This window comes from Piliocolobus tephrosceles, chromosome 19 (assembly GCF_002776525.5).
Source record: "Piliocolobus tephrosceles isolate RC106 chromosome 19, ASM277652v3, whole genome shotgun sequence".
Lineage (NCBI taxonomy): Eukaryota > Metazoa > Chordata > Mammalia > Primates > Cercopithecidae > Piliocolobus > Piliocolobus tephrosceles.
Genome location: NC_045452.1, coordinates 39,249,012 through 39,272,962, shown reverse-complemented (window position 1 = coordinate 39,272,962; position 23,951 = coordinate 39,249,012). Strand labels below are relative to the sequence as shown.

The 23,951-nt window shown below is 42.9% G+C and overlaps 1 protein-coding gene across 1 annotated transcript in view; it reads left to right on the top strand.

Annotated features, from left to right (window-relative positions):
* The window catches only part of PCP4 (Purkinje cell protein 4), a 61,293-nt gene that overhangs the window by 26,962 nt on the left and 10,380 nt on the right, over positions 1–23,951 (top strand). The window contains exon 2 of the mRNA XM_023189553.1: positions 3,231–3,282. Within this exon, the coding sequence (XP_023045321.1) occupies positions 3,231–3,282 (52 nt within the window). The remainder of the gene's footprint in view (positions 1–3,230; positions 3,283–23,951) is intronic.

The following is a 23,951-nucleotide window of genomic DNA, read 5'->3' as shown; positions in this document are numbered from 1 at the left end:
CATTCATCTATCCATCCACACATCCATCTGCTATTTATTTTAGTAAAGCCTAGCTCTGGGTGCTTATGTTATTTAAACATTAACAAAGATCTGATAGCATTTCTGGAATTGAACCCTTGGCTGTTGTTTGACTCTGCTTATGCCTAAAAGTCAAGAGTTCTCAAAACTCCAGCCTGTGGTATAAATGAAGTCACATTTACCTTCAAACTCAAATCTCACTGCCTCCTAACTCCCCACCCGCTGACAGAGGCCCTCAGGAGAGATGCTGCACACAGTACTGAGAGATGCTTAAGTACAGTGGCTAAAAGGAAGGGTTCCAGAGCCAGCTTCTTGGGGGCTGAATTCTGCCTCTGCCTCTTCCCCACTTTGTGGGCTTGAGCAAATTCCTCTCTGTACGTCAGGATATAATTGGTAAAGTGAGGTTGATGAGGACACTAAGGGCATCTACCCCATCAGGGATGCTGTCAGAACTCAATGAGTTGATGATGCTTGAGCGCCCTTGAAGCCTGGCCCCAGCAGCATGAGCCATGATTACCCGACACCCAGCCTGGTGTAGACTCTCTCCACTATAAGTTCAGTGAAACTGCGACTGCCTGGCATTGTAAAGACCAGACCCTGGGATTAGGGTAGTTCTTGGAGAATTCCTCCTCTGCCCTCAGACCTCCATTGAAAATGTCAGAAGGTCTCAAAGAATTCTGAAATGAGATACTTTCAATAATGAGTTCTTTTTTGTCAGGATCATTTTTTGATGCGAGACACTGTCTCCTATGACATAAATCACCTTCATTGTGTCTCCATTAAATACAACCTGACATAAAAACCCCATCTTAGAAATCCCGAAAAAATGACTCCTTTTCTCCCCTGTGCACATTTCATTTCGGTTTTCCTCTGGTTTCTAAAAAGTGATCTTTTATGGAACAAGTTATTCATGACATTTGAAAAGCATCCATGTTTAAGGCATTTAAAGACAGTGGGGTTGAGCATGCACCTATTTTGCACTTGCCTTCCATTTAATTTGACTTTATTCTACTCTAAAACACTGTTCTTTTATTCCGTGAAATTTTCTTTTATTTGAGGCATCTATGAATTATGCAGGGAAAGATACTGGATTTGAATGCCAGAGTTTAATCACCTGAGGCTGCTGTTGCATCTCGGATTTGGTCCAACTCAATAGTAGTCAGATTTCCACCCAGTGCAGCAAACGTATGAGCCTTGTGTTTAAAAAGAGGAGGCATCAACATAAGGACAGACAAAAAGGAGCAGGCATTTTCACTTGCAAATCTACTATATTTGACAAATGGTCTACCTGATTTAAATCATTTCACATTGACTCAGATGGAGGGGGAACAGTGTTGGTAATAAGTGGGAAGCTTTACTTTGCTTTTTTATGGGATTATCGTCTGCATAAGGCAGTAAGCATATGTGAGGATGGTTTACTTTATTAATATAAATCTTGATCCTACTCTATTTATTTATATTTCTCAGACTCTGAAAGCAAGGTTTTCCCAGATGATCCATTTACCATTAATTAAGGGTTGACAAATGACCTGAGAATTTCCTATGACAATGTTGAATGCCAAAGGGAGCTGATTGTTATTTTTCTGATACTGTTTTTAGGCTAAAGACCTGGACCCAAATATGAATTTTGAGGGTACCTTATCCCCTAGTCACCCGTCATGGTTTTCTCCTTGTTCAGTGCTCTGCTGTTTTTTTCTAGGATCCCATTCAGATAGTGGCGTCACAGTAGCAATTCCTGAGGGCAAGGAAGTCCAGGCCCCAGTCTTTACTGTGTCACTCATTAGCTGCATGATCTAGGGCAAGTCATGCTCCTTCTACCTCCCTCATTTTCTTCCCCTGAAAGTTAGAGACTTGGCCAGGCGCAGTGGCTCACGCCTATAATCCCAGCACTTTCAGAGGCTGAGGTGGGTGGATCACGGGGTCAGGAGTCTGAGACCAGCCTGGCCAACACGGTGAAACCCCGTCTCTACTAAAAATACAAAAATTAGCTGGGTGTGGTGGCATGTGCCTGTAATCCTAGCTATGCTGTAGGCCAAGGTGGGAGAATCGCTTGAACCTGGGAGGTAGAGGTTTCAGTAAGCTGAGATCCAGCTGCTCTACTCCAGCCTGGGTCAGAGTGAGACTCCATCTCAAAAAAAAAAAAAACAAAAGTTGGAGACTTTATAAGCTTTTCAGTCCTTTTCAACTCAAAGCATACTTTTTGATAACAGCCAAAAAATGAGATCGACAAAATGCTTCTCTCTCCATCAACTAGAATCACGTTAAGCTTGGAGGAAACACCCTTTCTGTTTACATGTGTGGTGCATTTCACACAGCTCCCCAGACTTCACACCCAGAGAATCTTGCCCAAAGAGTTAAGTCTAACCTTAAAAGACTTCATACTTCTAGTTAACCTGGTAAAATGAAAATGCACAAGATAGGCATAAGCAGTGGCAGAAAAAATAGTTTTTAAGTAGGAGGAAACATAAGAGTTTCTTAGTTGATTAAAATTTATTTTTAAAGAATACATTGGGCCGGGCACAGTAGCTCACGCCTGTAATCTCAGCACTTTGGGAGGCTGAGGCGGGTGGATTACGACGTCAGGAGAGCGAGACCATCCTGGCTAACACAGTGAAACCCCGTCTCTATTAAAAACACAAAAAATTAGCGGGGTGTGGTGGTGGGTGCTTGTAGTCCCAGCTACTCGGGAGGCCGAGGGAGGAGAATGGTGTGAATCCGGGAGGTGGAGGTTGCAGTGAGCCGAGATCTCGCACCACTGCACTCCAGGGTGACAGAGCGAGACTCCGTGTCATAAAAAAAAAAAAAAAAAAAAAAGACATTGGACATGGTGACTGGAATAAAAATACAGCAGCCTAATGACCAATATTAACAAAAGTAACAATGCTGATCTTGTAGCTGATACAGAACATTGGCTGTTGCCTTCATATTTTCAATGAAGTTATGCTTGATCTCCCTCCTGGTTTCTCTTGTTACTGGTGACCTGCATTCCTAGAGCAGTGGATGTGGATGAGGGGGTCGGTCTGTGCAGCTTCAGTACATCCTTGCTTGGTGGATCCATTCCTGGTCTCACTAGCACCACGCTTTAGCCATCTGAGCTAAAGTAACACAGAACTTGGTATAATGCAAGAGACGTTTGGAACTATAAAAGAGACAAAAGTAATCCCCAGTATATCTGATAACAATTTCTTTTTTCTTTTCTTTTTTGCCTTTAGCGACAAGGTGCTGGAGCAACCAATGGAAAAGACAAGACATCTGGTGAAAATGGTAAGAGGACATGAATAGTCCAAGTTCTTTCTCTTTTGCCATCTGCAGCCCTGGGTGCGCAGCAGGTGTGGATCATGCATCCCATCCCAATCAGCTTACTATATGTGTCTGTGCTTCAGCTTACAGTGGATTTTAGCAGTTCACAGTGAGCACTGAGGTCTGGTTTTACGAAGATAACTAAGCTAGTTAAATGCCGTGATAAGAAGTTTCCCTCCCATAGGAGGACTCCCATTTTGGGCAACGTGGTAATTACAATGCAAATATAGTTCTCTGCTTTCTTCATTAGGGTGGGTGAGAATCATCCAAGTTGTTGTGAGGATAAAATGAGATCAAATGAGATAAGTGATTTGAAAACTGTGAAGTACACAACTTCTGAAATTATGTTTTAAAAGTTGCTTCAGCCCTCTGGAGCACACAGAATGCGGTGCTGGTCCACTGGAAGCTGCTGAGTCAGTGACTGTCACTGCAGCAATTCACCAGCAAATAAAAATGATAGCGGTGACAGGAACATTGCATCCTGCCTTTCCATGGGCCCATCTCAACCATGGTCCTAAACTGTAGGAATGATCATCATATTTTTATGGATCAGGAAACGGACGCTTGGCATTGGGGTGAGAGTTAGCTAGAAATGGAAAGTCCATCGATCCTGAAGGAAATAGAGCCAGTTGGAACCCCAGGTCCCTAACTTTAGCAACTGACATAAGAACAAGCATAATAATAAAAAATACCCAGTGGTGTGCACCAAAGGCCACAGCATAGTTCCGGTGAGGTGAGACTCTGGGTGTTCTTCCTTTCTGTTAACTCAAGGTGAGCTCTCCTTTTACGGAAAATGACTCTTGCTTCCAACTGGGTGAAACTGATGCTGGTGTCCACCAATCAGATTGTGGATAATGCCAATCTCAAATACCGCCTGTTAAAATTCCCTGGGGCCTGACAACCCCTTTGGAGTCTCTGTGGTGGGTCTGAGCTGAGCAAGACTCAAGTACAAGAATGTTGGTCTGCATCTGCAGGCTGCCAACGTGCCCACCCATTTAGGGCAGTCCTGTCGGGCAGGGTGAGTGCAGTGTCCCCTGGGTAAAGGGGTCATCATATCAGTAAGTAGAGAGGTGGGGACTCCACAATGTCCTAATTGGAGCGAGGGGGCTGGGAGAGGAAGGAAGCAAGGTTTTCCATGAGGCTGATGGCTCTTCCTTTGCTGCCCAGGGCTTTCCCTGTCTCCTGTGTGTGAGTTGGGGTAGGTGTGTGGGGTCCTGGCAAGGAAGGCAGGAAGCAGAGGAGGGAGCAAAGGATGAGGCTTAAAAGGGAGGAGCAATAATGTAGTTGCCTATATGAGGAAGGACCCACTGCTTGCCATAGGGGAGCATAGGGCGCTGTGAGCCTCCACTGATTCTCCTAGTTCATACATTCATAGCCATCTGTTCATGCAAGTTCCTTTCCACTGAACCTCACAACCTTAGAATTACAGAGTTTTACAGTCAAAAGACTTCTCAGAGATCCTCTGTTGTAGTGATTCTTTTTTTTGAGATGGAGTTTCGCTCTTGTCGCCCAGGCTGGAGTGCAATGGGATGATCTCGGCTCACTGCAACCTCCACCTCCTGGGTTCAAGTGATTCTTCTGCCTCAGCCTCCTGAGTAGCTGGAATTAGAGGCACCCACCACCACGCCTGGCTAATTTTTGTATTTTTAGTAGAGACAGGGTTTCACCATGTTGGCCAGGCTGGTCTCGAACTCCTGAACTCAGCTGATCCACCCACCTTGGCCTCCCAAGTGCTGGGATTACAGGTGTGAGCCTCCACACCCAGCCAATATTTTTGTTCTCACAACTTCTTTCCATTTTAAAGAATTATTGAGGATCCCAAAGAACTTTTGTTTAGGTTGGTGATATCTATTGATGTTTGTCATGCTGGAACCCTACTGACTCCAATATAGATGGCTCTGAAGAAAAGACCTGGAGCCAGTGAACAAGACATAGGATTTATTGAGGGGAGTTACCTTATACAGCAGTCCAGTGGTGGTGGGTTGGATAAAAGAACCACAACTGCCTGTAACAAGCTTGCAGTTTACATAACGTTTTCACTTAGCACCCTCCCTCTAGCAACTTCTACTTGGCAATCTACATTCATTCCAAGACAAAGGTCCCTAGTTCCCTGTATGGCCTGCATCCCACGGGATGGGCTGGGAATTCAGATGTTCCTCACAGATAAGAATGAATCTCTAGATTGGCCACTCCCAGATTCCTTAGCTGGGAACTCAACTCTAAGCACACACTCTTCTTAGACCATAGGGTCATTCTCAGGGTATGCTTAAGTTAGGCTATTGATATCAGGTGTATCCGCCATATACTGTCTCCTATGTTAGAAATTAAAATGGAGACAGTTTTCATATTCATTTATTAAAAATAAAATAATAAACCTACTACATGTTAATGTAAGTAACATTTTAAAAAATGAAAAGTCATTATATTTTCCAAAATGGAAAAGGATATTTAGTAAAAAGTGGCAATTTTACATTTCTGCGACGCTCTTTAAAGTCTGGCTTGACAGAGGACAGCTGGATTTCCATACTGGCTTCTGCGTTCAACCTGTTATATCACATGATGTATAGCCTACGGAAAATTCTTCTGCTTACTTGGGAGAGTACGAGATTTAAAAAAGCAAATGATATCCTTTAAGATCAAACTCTTACCTTTGATAATAATAGTATCTTTTATAAGACCAAAAATGTTTTTGATCTTTCGGGCTCCCTTCAAGGATGTAGGCACCCCCCAGGGTAGCTGGTTCACACTTCGGGAACTACTGCTCAGCATTTCTCATGTCATGCCTTGAGGAGCCTGAAGACCAGGCACATGATGATGAAGCCAGGACTAGGTCTTATGTGTTCAATGTCTCTGCCCCTTGGCTTTGCGTTGCTATCCTATTGGTTCTTCAAAGCACGCTGACATGCTCTGTGCTTTGCACCAAAGGGAATTGCCAGCTACTGTAGGTTTTGCCACTTTCTGGCATTTAAAGACATGGAATTTCTTTTAGCTGAAAACTGGTCCACACCAGTGGAAACTGAGTGAGTTTTTTTATGGAGGTATAAAAATTAATTAAATAGAAATATTCCTGATGCTATGAATAAGGCTTTTCATTAGATAATTCTAGATATTAAATGACAGTCCTTTTTGGGTAGAAAAGGGAATTTGAGATTGTTTTACAATTACCAGATAATGGCAATGTATAAATGTAAATTATTATTAACATGCTATAGTTTAATTTCAGCTAAAACTGCCTATATATGATATTTGTTCATGATACTTTATTATAATATGAAGTCTGTGCTTTTGCCTCTAAAAAGGAGCAAAGACAAAAACCGGAACAGCCCAAGAAAGATGAGGGTAGAAACTTCTAGAAGTAATCTAAAGAACATTTTCCTAAAGAATTGAAGTTACTTAATTTTTTTTTCTTAAATTCCTGATGTGAGAAGATCATCTTGGAATTTCTGTTTTAACCTAGTATTACATTCCATTGAAATTCAAATGGTTTTATTCTGTCATCACAGGTATCTAGGGAGAGCTATTATGTTAATGTATATTTCCTATTAATATCAAATGAAGCTGTCTACTTGTCTTGAAGGAGCAAGGACCCTTGGGAATTGAAATATGAAGTATTTTAAAAAACCATCAAAATGTTATGAGATTTGGATAGTAACACTTAATAATAAAAGGAACATTTTCAATTGTATTAATTGTCCATAGAAGTCAGGGTATTCTTAATCCAAATATTGTAAATTGAGTTGAGGTCTGCATTTAACACATAAAGCAGTAAAGACTGTGGGAGTGAACTACGGGTGCCTTGAAATTATTTGGATCACAAAAGACCCAAGTCAGGTACATTAAAACTTCAGAAGGTGTTTAGGTTACTGGGCTTTCCTGCCATTTCATTACATGGAATATTATCTTGAGAACACCATTTGCTGGGAACCAAATTTCTCATAAATTCAATATTTATTTTTGTTGTTGTTGTCATCACGGTATTTACTGATGTGAAATATGACCTACCGCATACTCTCCAGAATGTTTCAAAATCCTCCTCATTTTCCCAGGATGTTAGCCTCAGTACACACACTCAAACCCAATGTTTCTACTAGAACTAGATTTTGTGGTATCATCTTCAGTAGGAAGACAGGTTTTTCAGAAATATTAGGGTTACAATTTTGTTTTAAATGTAGAAAATAAATGTTTCAGGGCTTGGAGGTTCAGAGATTTTTCATTCCTATGTGAGCAAAGTGCCTTCATCATTTGATTAGTTAGGCCACAGATTTCATTTGTTTCTGGGAAATAACTTTCTAGTTGAAAGAAACAATAGCTCATAGCTTCCATTGTACATCTTTTTGTCTCATATAAATGGCTAAATTAAATTCAAACACGTTTACACATACAGCCACAACCATCTGAATCTAGATTATTCACCACAAATTAGTAATTTGAACACAACCAAAAGATTTTTGGGGGAAACTCTAACGTTGCTGGATTTCTTGATCCATCCCTTGATACTGGTTGTCCAGAGAGACTCCAAGAGTTAATTTTTTTTATTGACATACGAAAGCAGAAAAATACTGGAAGGAGAGTGGCTGCTGGGAGCCTTCCAACCTGAAAAAGAGATTTATGAATAATAAACCTCGTGATGGGGCTTACTTGCAGAGCCTGGAGGCTTACCCAAGCTAAATTGAATTTCTAAAACTGGAATGGATTTCTCTTGACTTAGTGAGCTGTGATGCATTTGTTTCCAAAAGGCTCTATTTCTGCGGGTGGAAGGTGTATGAACACACCTGATTTTAAGAAAAGAATCCCCTCACATCCAGGCTGTAGGTAAATGCTACAGATGAAAGTATTATTTTGAACTACCTTTGGGACTCACTGCAGTTGTGTGTGTTTGAGTGTGAGTAGCCTTGAACAAGCTCATGCTCCATGCTTGAATACCTGTGCCCCTTCTTTGGGAGAGAGACTGTGGCCTGAGAGGTTTCTAGTAGGTGTGGGGATATTCTAGGAGTCCTTAAGACTTAGTTTGATTTGATATGATTATATGATTGCCAAGAATAAAAAAGATGAAATGTTAATGTACTGGGTACTTTCCTTTCCCTATTTTAAATAAATCCCAAACCTTAGAAGTTTAAGTTTATCTCACCTTTGGATTTTGAGGAAACACACACACATGTACACACACAGAGTCAATTTCTTATTTTTCTGCTCTTAAGTAGGTAGAGAGGCAGGTCCCAAGAAGGGCTTGCATTTATAGGCTGACAGATGTACGTGCTACCATTAAATGGAGTATAATTTTTCAAATAAAAAAATATAATTCAAAAATTTATTTCCAAAGAAATTTCATCAACCCCTACCCCTGGTCCTTTGTGGCTCCATATCTCCCAGTGGACATTCATCCCCCTCCCACTTGTGTCTGTGTTCTTGGTGCAAGATTATCTTTCAAGACCTATGTGCTGACTTAGGCAGATTTTGCTTAGGATATATTTTGTCTATCACCTCTCCTGGGTATGTGGAAGTGTGTGGAGTGAGGCTTCATGTGCAAGGCTGGGCATCAGGTTGGAGTAAGAAGAAACTGGTGTTGAGTCCAGAAACCAAAGATGATTGAGTGGTTACTGTCATGCCCAAGAGAAGAGGTCTGTTTTGGCAGAAGATGCCGCCTGGCTGATCTTGCTCCTGGGCACAGGGGGGCTGGGATGGAAGGCAAGAGGAAGAAATCCATTCTAGAAAGGCTACAGAGGGAACACACCCTGCCCCTGCCTGCAGCAGTGACTCAGCTCTGCTCTGCTTCACATGTGGGTTGTGGGCAGATCAGAGTTTGAGGATGGATCAGGGTACACGGAAGACAGAGCCTGCGATTCAGAGTTTTGCTGTTCCTGTAGGCCAGTGGGTGCAGGTGTCTGGAATCCAGGGGGAGGTGAAGCTTGAGTCCACACTGAGGGTCTAATTTGCCAATTCTGCACAAATCTCAATAGTCTACATGGAAACTTACCAAGCCAAGAGGAGCCTCTTTGAAAAGGAACAGAGACAACTTTGAGTATCCAGCTGCAACGTGTGTCAGAAATATGCTGTTTATAATTTTCACAGACAGCACTGGCTGTGAAAAAAGCACCTCCCTAAAGTCATTAATGTCTAAGGTGTGCCACATGTCCCAGGCCAGAAAGCTCTCAATCTGTTTCCTGCTAGGGCAGTGAAACCCTCAGCTGCCTAAAGCTCAGAGTCCACCATAGTGAGAAAGAATGAGTGCTGCTGTGAGTACCAGAGGCACATGGGTGGTGGTGCCTTCAAGGTAAAAAATCCAACAGCTCTGGTCTTTTCTGGGGGTTCTTGGCCCTTTATCTTCTTCCTTTTCCGTATTTGAAGAAATCAGAAAAAAAATCAAAACAATAATGGCCGATGCTCAAGTGATGGGGTCCTTTGTGCTTTTGGCTCCAAACACTCTAAAGAGTCTCTTCCAGAAGGAAGAAATGGACACAGAAAGCTGCTTCTGATACTGATCCAGATGGGGAAAGAATGACATTGGAATTGCTTATTAAGCCAGGCATTTAAAGCCATCGCAGTCTCCAGACAAACCCAGTCAATGGGTGATATTGCTCAACAAGTGAGCTGATTCTGTCTGAAGGTTACTGTAGGGGTTAGTGCTGAGAGGGAATTTATTAACATCCATCCTAGTTAAAAGAGTGACTTTGTTTTGGCGTTGAGAGTGAGCATTATAATAACTTCATTGAGCAAGGAACACCTTGGATAAGTATGGTGCTTCTGATCAGTCTGGGGTGTGAAAGTGCTTGAAGCATTGTGGACAGAAGCGGAGATTCCTACCCACCCCTAGTTGCAATTCTTTACATCTCTATAGATTTGCATAGTTTTAAAAAATGTTCCCCCATGCTGTCTTCCCTTTGATTTCACCATGGCCTTGCAGGTGGGTTGGGAGAGGATCTCAGGCAAAGTTGCTGGTGAGCTTGGGATTGTCCCAAGGTCACATAAATAAGAGGAGGAAAGTTTTGGTCATCTGACCCACAGTCCAAACACACCAGATTGTCTCTATTTACGCTTTCTCCTGACTTCCCTCTTGATGAGGGCCTTGTTTGTAAATGGGGAACTTGGGTGGGCTGTGGTCTAAGCCCCTTGGAACAGAATAAGGTTAACGGGCTTACATCTCAGCCAAACCAGAAACTATTGTCTCCATAGTCCCATTATCTCATCAGTTTAGTTAACTAGCCTTTGGCAAATAGGGGTGATCTCAGACTAAGAATAGAGACAGCCGTGATAATTTTCAAAATTAAAACATCAAAGCAACATGCTCATTTATAGCCTTTTCATATTTCACCTCCCCTCTTCCTCACCCTTTCTCTTTCTCTCTCTTTTCCTTCCCTTCCTTTCCTTTTTTCTTTTCCTTCCTTCCCTCCCTCTTTCCTTCCCTCCCTCTTTCCTTCCTCTCCTCCATCTTTCCCTTCCTTCCCCCTTTCCTCCCCTTCCTCTATCTTTTCTTCCTACCTTTCATCCTTTTCTTCCTTCTTTCTTTTCGAGATTGAGCAGTGGACAGCTTTAGATCAGCTGAAATAGAATTTCACTCCACATCATACAGACAAAGCCTATATACCTTGGTGAAAAAGTGAAGTTATAAATTATTCTAAATGAATTGCTCTTAAAGATCTTCTTCAAGATCTTGGACGTGAAGTAGCTTTAGCTTGAACCAGGAACATGTGGATCTTTTTAGCCTTTGGAATCCTGCCCCAAGCAGGAGATATTCCAGGTTTCAAATGTTTCAGGTTCTGCTTGTCAATTACTTTTATGGAAATAGTATTTCTCGTGAGCTTGAAAACACTTTTGCTCTTTTAAGTAGGTGAAACACTCGGAATCTTATTTATAGAATTAATTTACGCAGCAGGCAGTTTTTCAGAAGCAAAATCCAACCTAAATTTCAGGCTGGGCCAAAGGATAAGATGGTTTAAATTTGTAGGTTTCTTATTAGTTAGGTACATCTGGGATTACAAAAGCACAGAAAAATGCTCATATTTCTCCTTGGAAAAGAATGCTGTCAGTAGACGGAGTGGGCTGAATTGTCCTTAGAGAGTAGATCTCCCTCTCAAGCTAGATCTGTTCTCCCCTCCATATGAGGCAGGGAAGAGTCCGCTTTGCAGCCCTGGGCGTGTCTCCACGATATCCTTAGAGCAACCACAGAACATGTTTCAGACCCCGGGGCAGAAGTCCACTGGTCACCCAAGAAAGCACTCTAGCAGCCAATCTAGAATATAGCTCGGGGGAGATGCAGACCCGGAAAAGGAGAAACCAGAATCCCAGGGAGGCCTGTTTGGAGGAGCAGACAGACAGGGGCTTCGGCCTGTTGAAAGGCACAGCTAAGCTGTGGCAACTTTGCAGAGACGAGTAGGTTGCTAGAATTAAGAAATGCCCTGTGCAGTGGCTCCCAGCACTTTGGGAGGCCGAGGTGGGTGGATCACCTGAAGTCAGGAGTTTGAGGCCAGCCCAGCCAATGTGGTGAAACTCCATCTCTACTAAAAAAACACAAAAATTATCTGGGCGTGGTGGCGGGCACCTGTAATCCCAGCTACTTGGGAGGCTGAGGCATGAGAATCACTTTAACCCAGGAGGCGGAGATTGAGGTGAGCAGAGATGGTGCCCCTGCACTCCAGCCTAGGCAACAGAGTGAGACTCTGTCTCAAAAAAAAAAGTGCCTCCTAATCACTTCTACCCATTGGACTTCCCCAACCAAAACTACAGAGCAATGGTTAGGTGGAGCAGGGGAAGAGTGGAGAGTGAATCTGAGAAGCAAGAAATGCATTGTTCCACTGTATCAAGTGACTTTTTCCAGTTCTTGCCAATGCACTTCCCTCCCTGGCCTTTGGGCCAGGTCACCCTGTTCCCCTCTCTGTCCCTACTAAGTAAAAAATCTAGCCTATTATATGATAAGTGATTGCAGCTTCCCAAAGACAAAGTAGGAATGATTTTTGTATGCAAATTCTGGATTGGTTTCAGAAAACAAAAGCAAGAAAAGTGGTTTATTGAAACCATGCTTTCATGTTAACTGTGTAGTGTTAATTGGCTGGCTTAGTATTTCTAAAGGAAGGAAAACTGTCAGATCTTTTTTTAAAGGATGACATATTTGACATTCCTGGAGTGATGAGGCTGTACTTGTGAAGATTAATGTGTGTTCTTCACAGTCGGTGTAAGCCCCTCATCCCTCCTCAGGTGTCATTGAGGGGACAAGAAGGTGGCCAAAGAGGAGATACAAGAGGAAGGTGGCTGGAAAGGGGGTGAGGGTGAATACACAGCTGTGCACACCTCCACCGAGTCTGAAGGGAAGGCACCCCCCCGATGGCAGGCCAACTGGGAAATGGGGAGGGGATTGGGCAGGCACGGTTCTCATCAGTAAGCTGGGGTTTGTCAGAGCAGGAGGGAGGAGGAGAGTAGCTTCCAGCCACACACCCACAGACTGTGGGCTTCTAGAAAGCTGCTTTCTCAGGGGCCTAGTGGGCGCCCCAGGCTCTGCTCCCACTCAGTGGAGTCTCTGGATGACTCCCCAGCTGCCTCTGCCCACAGGAAAGGTGGGGAGGAGGGCGGGAGCACCCGCGGCTCTAGGTGCTCTCTGGGAGGCTGGAGTAGCTGCTGCTGTGCCTGGGGCTGTAGGTGTTGGTCTGGGTTGAGAGACAGCACTGAGGTCTCAGAGGAGAGGGTGAACTTTGCCTCTACCCCCATGCAGAGGCATCGAGGAGCCAGTCTTCTTTCATTTAGGTCCCTCTTGGATTTCTTGGCTTCATCACCTTGAATTAAACTTCAAATTTGTGACTGCAGGATCAGCTGCTTAAAAATATGAGAAATGACCATCTCCTTATTTAAATTAAACGTATTTCCTTTTAAATTCTTCTCTCTCCTCCCCCGACACAGGGGAATTGCTCTTTTCTGCACCGTGGTGAAGAAATGAGATCAGGGCCCCCTTTAATGTCAAGTACATTCTGGATGTTCAAGAAGGAAGAAGAATAACAAGTGTCGTGAGATCATTGAATTTAAAATGCAGCCATTTATAGACCTCACTATTTCCAGCACTAATTTGAAGGAGCAGATATTACAGTTATTATAATGACAATTTCTTGGGATATTGTGGCGTATTGATCTGTTCTTTTACTATCGCTTTTTCGCTGGGCAGATCCTGTATCTACTCAGGCTGAGCACACTCTTTTCTTACAGACTGCTGTTCCATGTCGCTGCTCTGTGTTTCTGTCATGTTATTTCCCTCAGTCTCATCGTGAGCAAGAAGCCGAATTATTTGCATATCACTAGGTTTAATTTTAAAATTGTATTTCCTTTGAAGGTTACCCCCTTCTCCTGTTCACTAAGGATCAGATGCTTCTTATTCACCTGCTGGGATCTCCTTGCATTCTGATCATGGTTTCTCTGTTTCAGCTGCCATTTCCTTTGTTCCTGTTGGAATGTGGAATGGTGTAGAACTGTGATCAGTGGAAATACGTATCGATTGGAGAGACCCAGATATGGCTGGGGGTGCTGGGAGGAGAAACTGGGAAGTCAGCGACGTGGCCTCCATCACGATGTTTATGAAAACTCCCTTCAGGAATTTATGATTATGTGAAGAGGATGCTTGCTGCTGATTTTGTGCTTGGCAAGCAGCTTCTTCAAAATTTCTTTCTTTCTTTGTTTCTTTTTTTTTTTTTTTTTTTTTGAGATGGAGTTTCACTCTTGTTACCCAGGCTGGAGTGCAGTGGGGCGAATTTGGCTCACCGCAACCTCTGCCTTGCGGGTTCGAGCAATTCTCCTGCCTCAGCCTCCCGAGTAGCTGGGATTACAGGCATGTGCCACCACGTCTGGCTAATTTTTGTATTTTTAGTAGAGATGGGGTTTCTCCATGTTGGTCAGGCTGCTCTCGAACTCCTGATCTCAGGCAATCTACCCTCCTTGGCCTCCCAAGGCTTCTTCAATATTTCTAAGGTGCATTCTTCTCTCTCTACTATTCTACTATCCCAGACCCTGAAAACAATTGGAAATTGAATCGTGCTCTGGAGTTCATTCAGAAAGCAAAGTCTCCTCAGATGTCGGAGAGATGCTTTCGTGGCCGGGCACTGATGTGAGGGAAGCAATTCTGACTTCAGACTTCAGTTCCTACCAGTTCACCAAATCCAAATGCAATAGACCTGGCCTGTGTAGGAGGGCAGACCTCGCTTCCCACAGCAGTCATCGTGAACGGGGCTAACCACTGTGGGACAATGATCCTCCTCACTCCCAACGTTTCTTACACTTCGAGTTTTGCTGTTTCCATGCAAACATAAAGCTTTTGGCAGTTTGGATGGATGTACACTCACCAAAATCCAATTTCCCACCAGTCCATTAAAAAAAAAGTGTTTTTATAGTGAGCTTTGAAAATGGGCCAGGCAATGAGAGTTGGTCCATGCAGATATTTGCTTGTAGATTATAATGCATTTGCTGGTTGGGGAAAGGGCTTTGAAGGTTCCTCCCAGGTAGCTCTGAGTTCAATAATTGTTTCACATAGAACTTTCAGAAGAAGATAGAGCAATGTTTAACATCCAGTTTTGACTGAGGTTTTCCATGAATTAGCTGACACCAGGCTGCCTCCGTGCCAGCAGGAGTTGGGCTTTTTTGCTGACTGTTTTTAGGGTCTTCCTCGCCCGTTAGCCATTTCCCTGATTGCAGTGCCTCTCAGCTTCTTGGCCTGAAATCCTGCCAGGAAACCTCATCTGTGGTTTGTTCACGAAGGGTGGGCTTGGGTGAATTCCCAAGTTTGTTCTGTCCCTGCCATTCTATGCTTTACTAATTTGTTCCTGGTTCACCTGCAGTGAATCATTTTATCTCTTTGGGTTGCAATATTGTATGATGACATTGTCTTTGGGCTCTTGTTAAATTCTGACTCTTTATGATTCTGTGGCTGTCTCTTTCCTAGGACAGTGTAGGACATTTGACTTCTTTTGACTTTATTTTCTGTAAGCATTAAGGGGATATCACCTATGAGTCCACAGGAGAAATACGATGATTTTTCTTGGTGGAGGAAGAGGAGGGGAAAGCAAAGGCAATGGTTGGAATCTGAATGGGATGGTCACCGGCTGTGAACACAGGATAACAAGTAGTTATTTTTGTTGAAATAACTATTTCAATAAAATGGGTGAAAATGGGAAAGTATAACCTTTCCTCTAGAAAAACTGCATTTCCAATATCTGACAGTAAAACAGGGAAACAGGGTTTATTTTCCTGGACCTTTCTGTAGTGTGAGTCCAGTTTTACAAGGAGGCTGGCGCCCCAGTGACTGACCCCGAGGTGAGCACAGGTGTAGACAACAGTGGTCCACTCGACACAGAAACACGAAAGAAGTGGGTGCTTCTCTCTGGGGCAATTGGCATACATGAAATTAAAGTGTGACTGCGATCTTTCAGGCAGAAGGTAGCCAACATTCTTTAGAAACTTTATCGCCTTTTCACCTGTGGGCCTCGTCAGTGTCACCTGGTACCAACCAAACACTATGGGAAACCTCTGCCAGAGGTTGCCGGAATAGGTGCTCCCCAGCCCCCTGGCAATGGAATACTGAGTTATAGCGGTTTCTTGAAACATCCTCACTTGTCTTTTCTATAAATCTAGCCTATTGTCACCTTAAATGATGGCTATGTGTGGAAGAGTTGAACTGTAATTTTGAAATTATAATCCAGACTTGTTTGTAGAAGAAGGAGATAGGGTTTCAGAAGACAAGATGAGCTACCTGCAGATAAAATGTTCACTTTTATTCTATTCACACATCTCACAGTTGAACTAAACTATAAAACGTTGCCAATTACCTATCTGGGCTAGAAATGGCCTATTATGTCACCCTGGCCATTTACAGCTGGTGAAATATAACTCCCTGTTGTGTATTTCCTCAGTTCAGCTTAAAATGACTTTAGCAAAAGGTCAGATGCTACTGTTCCTGGGAGATGTTTTCAATCTCTAATAGTCTGATGTTAGACATTTTTTTTCTAACATTCTATCTAAATTTGTTTCCCCCATCAGTTTCTTGACATCAGCCTCTGTTAATGCTCCCTTGAGCCATGGCAGCCCAAAATGGGTATTTTATCACTGATGAGATTTTTGGTTTAGACAGAAATGCTTCTACTACCTCTGCTGATAATTAGAATGTGTCAAGGGATGATATTTCATTGTTGGTCTTTGGAAGGGTTTGTTTTCTTTTTTAAACGATTTCCAAACTGATTAATTTTTGACCCTGTTGCCTTGATCCCAGAAAATTTCTTTCTGTCTTTGAAATTTCTTGAAAGGAATAAGAGTAATCCACTTTATTTTTGGTTTCTAAAAGCTTTTTGGATGGAGATGCTCCAATGGCACCCACAAAGGGCAGGAGCCTCGCTCTCCTGCCAAGATGCCACTTAAAACAGGCCCTGGTTAAATGGTCACATGTCAACAGGCCCCATCTGAATTCTGCCTAAGTGTTCATCTACCTGAACCAATATACAAAAAGTCTGGCGCTTCAGAACTTTTCCCAACCCGGGAAGTACTTCCCAATGCCATTTTTCGGGGTGATTAGGTGTCAGAGCATTATTATGTTAATTAATTACTTAATTTTTTTAGAGACAAGGTCTTGCTCTGTCTCCCAGGCTGGAGTGCGGTAGTGAGATCTTAGCTCACTATAACCTTGAACTCCCAGCTCAAGCAATCCTCCCGCTTCAGCCTCCAGAGTAGCTGGGACTACAGGTGTGGGCCCCCCTCTGGGTAACTTATTTTTTGAAGAGATGAGGTCTCACTATGTTGCGCAGGCTAGTCTCAGACTCCTGGCCTCAAGTGATCCTCTCACCTAGGCCTCCTGAAGGAGGACGTTATTACTTGTTGCTTAAAACTAACACCAAAACCCTACTCTTAATTAATCTTTTTGAGTCCAGGTTACTATATGTAGTTCAACTACTTAGTCTAGAATGCCCCATAACTTTACTTCTGGGGTATTTAATTTTATTATCTTTTTACAAACATGAGAACCCATCTTTCTGATAAGTAGAAAAAGGTACAAAGCTTAAAATGACCCATCTTTAAAAAACGATTTCCAAGAAATCAGCAAGTGCCTGGCTATGAGCTCTTAAGATAGTACTATTTTAAAAAAAAGCAAATAGAAGTGCTATGTCTTCTGTCCAAACCTACCAAGAGAAGGGACGTAAGGGACTGTGGCTGTGGATTAGGAAACCAGAGATTGTGAAGTTTAATTGTCACATGGCCGGCCGTCCCTAGAAATCAGCACCCATCTTTGTTTAGATATAAAATACTCACTTACAAATCTGGGCACACACCTCTGGGCAGAAGCCCTCTCTGACCTTATGACAACGTTCTGACGTAAGATGCCTGGTCATGTTCAGCATATTTGAAGGGCATTTTAAAACATGGGACATCAGAGTCATATACAGTAGTGTCTATTTCTGCTCTGCCGTTTTCTTACTATGTATGAAAATGTATAGCATGAAACGTAATACAGGACCTGCGACTGAATGGAGATTCCAGGTTGGTGGTAGCCTCGGGCTTGAGATTTTGAGCAGTGATGGGCGTGCATCAGCTCAGCTGCGTGGTTGGACCTGGGATGGACTTGGCCCTGGCTTTGCTTCACAGACCCCCTTTGGAGGCACCAGTCAGAGAGTTGTACCCCACGTGAAATTCCAAACACAACAGACCCATCTACCGAATAGTGTTGTGCATTTAAAAAAGCTTATAATCCCTGGAAATATGCAAAGAAAAACACCTGTTTGCAGGGATTAGAAGCTCAGGGTGAAGAACCAGGATGGGAAGTGCTCCGTGAGATAGCATGGCCCAGCAGTTGAGTTGACAGGCAAGGCCAAGAAGGATGCAGAAACGTGGGTCACGAAGGACGCCGGATGCACACATACATTGTGGGAGAAAGGCATTTAAATCAGACAGCATCAAAGAGAATAAAGAGTATTCTTATTCTTTAAGAGTATTCTTATTCTATATTTAAATCAAACAGCACCAAAGAGAATAAAGAGTATTTGTAGGGAGAAAAGGCCCAGAGTACCCACTTTTGAAAGCACCTTTGGTCCCTTTCTGATGTACATGTGATGATTTTTCAACCCGTGCTGCTCTTTGCTTTCCCCATCGTTCATGAAGCTCTCAGGGGCTCTTACCAGCCTTTTTCTTCCTTCTTCACCACATCCTGGAACACATTCCATTTGCCTTGGCTTCCACCTTTCCTTCTTAAAGTCAAAATCCTTGGCTAGGCGTGGTAGCTCACGTCTGTAATCCCAGCAGTTTGGGAGGCTAAGCGGGTGGATCACCTGAGGTCAGGAGTTCGAGATCAGCCTGGCCAACATAGTGAAACTCCATCTCTACTAAAAACATACACACACAAAATTAGCTGTGTGTGGTTGCGGGCGCCGGTAATCTCAGCTACTCAGGAGGCTGAGGCAGGAGAATCGCTTGAATCCAGGAGGCAGAGGTTGCAGTGAGCAGAAATCATGCCACCGCACTCCAGCCTAGGTGACAGAGCTGTCTTAAAAAAAAAAAAAAAAAGAAAAAGAAAGTAAAATTCTTTGTAGAATTATGGGGCGAGGAGTATTAGAAGAAACTCAGTGGGTTCAAGTGAGGTTCTTATATTAATTAGGCTAATTGGTATTCTTTTGAGACTACTTAAAAATGTCCTGTAATTATGATTGCATTTGACTTTTCTTTCTATTTAAAAACTGGGGAACTGTGTGAAATTCTCTACGGTGGTGAAATTTTTAGAGTGTAATGCTTTAAATCTGGTATTTGAAATTTTAGGAGCTGGGGCACATGTGAGTCCTAGAAGGTAGTGAGCACCCTCGGAGAGTCAGCTGATACCTGGTAAAACCAGGGAATATAAAAGAAAAGGGAAAACTCCAATTATTCCAAAGCTGCAAAAGGAAGAAACAAATGGACCCAGTGCAGAATGAAGGGAGTGGCCTGAAACCTGACTAGGGAGTCACCTTCCCTGGAGCAGGACGTGCTCACATCAATTTCCTGTTTTTCAGGCACTTGAAAAACTATGCAGTTTCAGCAACTGCAAAGGGAAGGGTGTGGAGGGAGAAGCAAATATCCCACAAGGAGAAAAAAAATAACATGAAGCAGGGAAGCCTCAGAGGGAATGTTGCCAAAGGTTACTGCATATAAAGGAAGAATTTCTGCAAAAAAAAGTCTGGGGTTTTTAAAGCATTACATGCTACGAAGAAATGACCACCCATTTCAGAAACTGAATGAATGCATGTAAGCAAAAGACAAAATGTGCAGTTCAGGGAAGGAAATGAACCCATCCAATGCACAGTAAAATATATGTGAACTTCCATTATTACCTTGAAATAAAATGTTTCCTGATGAATTATATACTGATTATCACATATGTGTAGAAGATGAAGTTCATTTAAAAGAAGCTGAAACCCCAAGATAAAAACTGCTTAAACAATAGAGAAGGTTATTTCTCTCTCATATAGAAAGAGGCTGGAGGTAGATGGTCAAGGGCAGTCTGTGTAGTTTCAAGGAGCATCAAGCATCTGTTACTGTTTGGCCATATTTGGCGTAAGACTTCCAACTTACGGTTGAATATGGCTGCGTGAGCACCAGCCGTTGCACCTACCTTTCAGCCAATAGAAAACAGATATGAACAGAGGGGAAAAAATGGGCAAGGGGTGTCTGTCAATTTTGTTGTAAGATTTCTTTTTTCCACTTACGTCATATTGATCAAATCCTAGTTGCAGGGCCACATCCGACGGTAAGGAGGCTGGAAACTGTTTTCTGGATAACGACGTGCTCAGCCCCAGATCAGGGGTTTTATAACTAAGAAAAAGGGGATAAACAAAGGCCATGAACAGACTCAGCCACAACCCCTTTCTGCTCCTGGAGTTTATTGAGTACTTACAAGCTGGTTAGCTTGCACAGAGGGGTTATCTGAATTGTCTGATGACTAATTTGTCCTCTGTCCCTCCAATCAGCCTGAAGAGATTTTTTTTCTTTTTTTAAGTTTTCCTAGTCAGAGTGTGAAGAAGGGCAAACTGTGGCTTTTCTGTGGTTTGCTGTTAGGGCAGCTAGCTTCTGATTCCTGGGAAGGAATTTCAATTCTTCCCATGTGCTCAGAGAGGAAGAAAGCATTTGGTATGTTATTCCCCTCCCGAAAGAGTTCTCATTTACCTACTTTCCTTCAAGTTATTCTCGAGTAAATATTAAAGTATTTTCTATGTAAATAAACTAAAATCTTGCAATCTGATCTCTAAAAGCACAAGATTACCCCTTTTCTTTATATACTTTTCTCTCTTCCCCTGGCCCCCGTGTAACTGGTTATGGCTATAAGAGGTGGTGGTGCAGACAACAGAACCTACTCTCGTTGGATTTGGAAGAAAGGGCTTTTATTACAGGACATTTAATAATTTCTGGCTTGGTAAATTTTCCTCCATCCCTTTGTTTTGAATCTATGTATGTCTTAGTTTAACCATTGTTCAACAATTGTGGAAGACAGTGTGGCGATTCCTCAAAGATCTAGAAGCAGAAATACCATTTGACCCAGCAATTCCATTATTGGGTATATACCGAAAGGGATATAAATCATTCTGTTATAAAGACACAAGCATGTGTACGTTCATTGCAGCACTATTCACAGTAGCAGAGACATGGAATCAACCTAAATGCCCATCAAGAATAGACTGGATAAAGAAGATGTGGTACGTATATGCCATGGAATACTATGCAGCTCTAAAAAAGGAATGAGATCATGTCCTTTGCAGGTTCATGAATGGAGCTGGAAGCCATTATCCTCAGCAAACTAACACAGGAACAGAAAATGAAACATCACATGTTCTCACTTATAAGTGGGAGCTGAATGATGAGGACACATGAATGCATGGGGGAGAACAACACACGCTGGGGCTTATTGGGAGGGAAGCATCAGGAAGAGTAGCTAATGGATGCTGGGCTTAATACCTAGGTGATGGGTTGATCTGTGAAGCAAATCGCCATGGCACACGTTTACCTATGAAAGAAATCTATACATTCTGCACATGTACCCCGGAACTTAAAATGAAAGTTAAAAATTTTTCTGGGAGGCAGAGAGCTCAGCCTAGATGGTGTCCAGCCAGAAACAATTCATATGGAAGATATTTAGCTACACAACAGATCTTTCTAGCAGACGCTCGACTGCTCCTAATGTTGCCTGGCATGTGCCACGAGACAAAGGACCCTGGGATGTCCTCACACCTGCCCAAGATAAACCCACGGCCTCCGCCTCAGCGTTTGCCAGAAGTCGGGATCTTCCTGTGGTTGACTGCCCCCTAGTGCTCACTTCTGCCTCTCAGATCCTTCTAGTGCACCTGCCTGGCCAACCCTAACCTGCGCAGCAAACTTCCACCCCTGAGACATCTGGGAATGATTTCCTCCAGTTTCTCAGCCTAGTGGTAGATGGAGAAGCTGGAAGGAGGGTGCATTGGGCAAGCCTGGCTGCCAGCTGCCATTTTGGGCAATGCATCCCTGCATTGGGATGGCCCTCTACTCCTTACAAACTGTGTCCCTGCACATGCTCTCCAGAGAAAAACTAGCCTGGGCAAGGATTTGAGCCTCAGGAAGGCAAATCTGACCACAGTCAAGAGTCATGACTTGAATTCAAGCTACCCCTAGTCAAACTGTTTCTCATTATACCTCACCGATTGTCTTACTTTTTTTCTTGAAAATGTAGGCATTTGGCTAGTGGTTCTGGGTGGAATTGTGTACTCCCTCCCTATCAAATTCAAGTGTCAAAGCCCTAATCTCTGTGATCTCAGAATGTGACCTTATTTGGAGATAGGGTCTTTACAGAGGTAATTCAATTGAAGTGAGGTCCTCAGGCTGGGCCCTCATCCAGTCTGGCTGCTGTCCCTATAAGAAGAAGAGATGAGGACACAGACACTCACAAAGGGATCCTCCTGTGAGGACACAGAGGGACGCCATCTGCAAGCCAGGAGAGAGGTCTTAGGAGGAACTTGGTCTGCCAACATCTTAATCTTGGACTCCAGCCTCCTGAATGTGAGGACATAAATTTCTGTTGCTTAAGTGACACCGTGTATGATGCTTTGTCGTGACAGCCTAAGCAATTCATACTAGTAGGAATAAATTTTGCCTTTTCAACAGAAAAATTAGTATTTCTTCAGTGGTGATTATACCTTCTTTTCTGTGCTCTTCCTCGCTTAATAAATTTGGAGGAAGATCTGATCTCATTAGTCCTCATTCTGTGCAATCGATACTCATGGATCTGTGTTCATTTGATTATCTAGTACCACAGAGGGCATTTTATATAAGCCAGGGTGCTTCTGGATGGAAGCCCAAGAAACAGAATAATGGGAAATAGACGACTGAGAGGAGCTCACAGTAAACTCTTACTTTTGGCTCCCAAGTTAGGCTTTGCATTAATCAGAACTTGATTTGAACAATCGAAGACTGTGGGTTTCAGAATACTTCTATTTTAGGACAAAAGAGAATTGTTCGCTCTTGGAAAAAGCTTTAAGTTCGGTCTTGGAGAAAGCTTCAAGTACCAAAGAAGGCAATAACTTGGCAAATGGAAAGCTAGAAGAAATGAGAATTGTGTTTTTATTTGATTTGGGGAATACAATAGATGCAGAAAGTCCCCTTGCCTGGGCCTGTTAATGCCTGAACTTGCTTATTAATCTCTGCCTCTTAGCACAGACCTGGAAAATTGCAATTCTCCGCATCAGCAGCCCCCGTTCATAAATACGGAGCCAGCAGGCAGGAGCGAGAAGTGGCTCTGGGCTGTGGGGCTGGCTTGTTGGAATCCCACATGCCCCAAGCTACAGAGGGACTGCAACTCAGGAAGTCAGGCAGAAGGACACAGTGGCTCTGTGCATGCTTTGTTCCCAGCTTTTTAAAGAGTTTATGGTCTTTTGTTAAACTGACTTTTCATAAAGTGTGATGCTGTATGCCAGCATTATTAGGTACTACGGGTATAAACTTATTGTTACAATTTTTTTTCCTCTGGAGGAACTGACGTTTTCTCTAACACTAGACACCTTATTGTCTGAGTATATCTTGATCCAATGTGAGGTGTAAAGGATAAAATTCCAATCCTTACTTGCTTTGTTACCTGTCTCTTTGGCTTTCTCTGCCTCCAGGGCAAGGGTTTGGGGTCCTTAGGAAGGAATCCCCACTCCTTCTCCTTGGCCAAGTGGCCTTGGTGTGGGGGAGGGGATCCCAGCTAAGAGGGCCTCAGCAGCACAGAACTCTGCATCAGTTAGCTTAATTATATCAAGGGCAACACAGCTGACAGATATTAATTCTTCCAAAGTTAATATCATACTTTGAAAGAAGATAGGACATTCTAAGAACCTTGGCATTAAAATACCCCAATTGCAAGGCATACTTAAGTTAAATGACTTATTTCTTTATAGCGTGCTAAAATTTAGGTCCTTTATAGTACGCTATGTGCTGTGACTCCTAATGAAGGCAGACTCCTACTCAGGACTATTACATCCCAATTTACTGCTTGGGCACAAATTTCTGATCTACAGGATTAGGCATTAAGAGGTCATTCATTGCTATCAAATCAATCTTAAAATATGAAGAGTGATAAATATGTAAATTAAAGCATTTACCTGTTTGGTGTATATGAGTGTGTGTGTGGTGTGATGTGTGTGGTCTAATGTGTG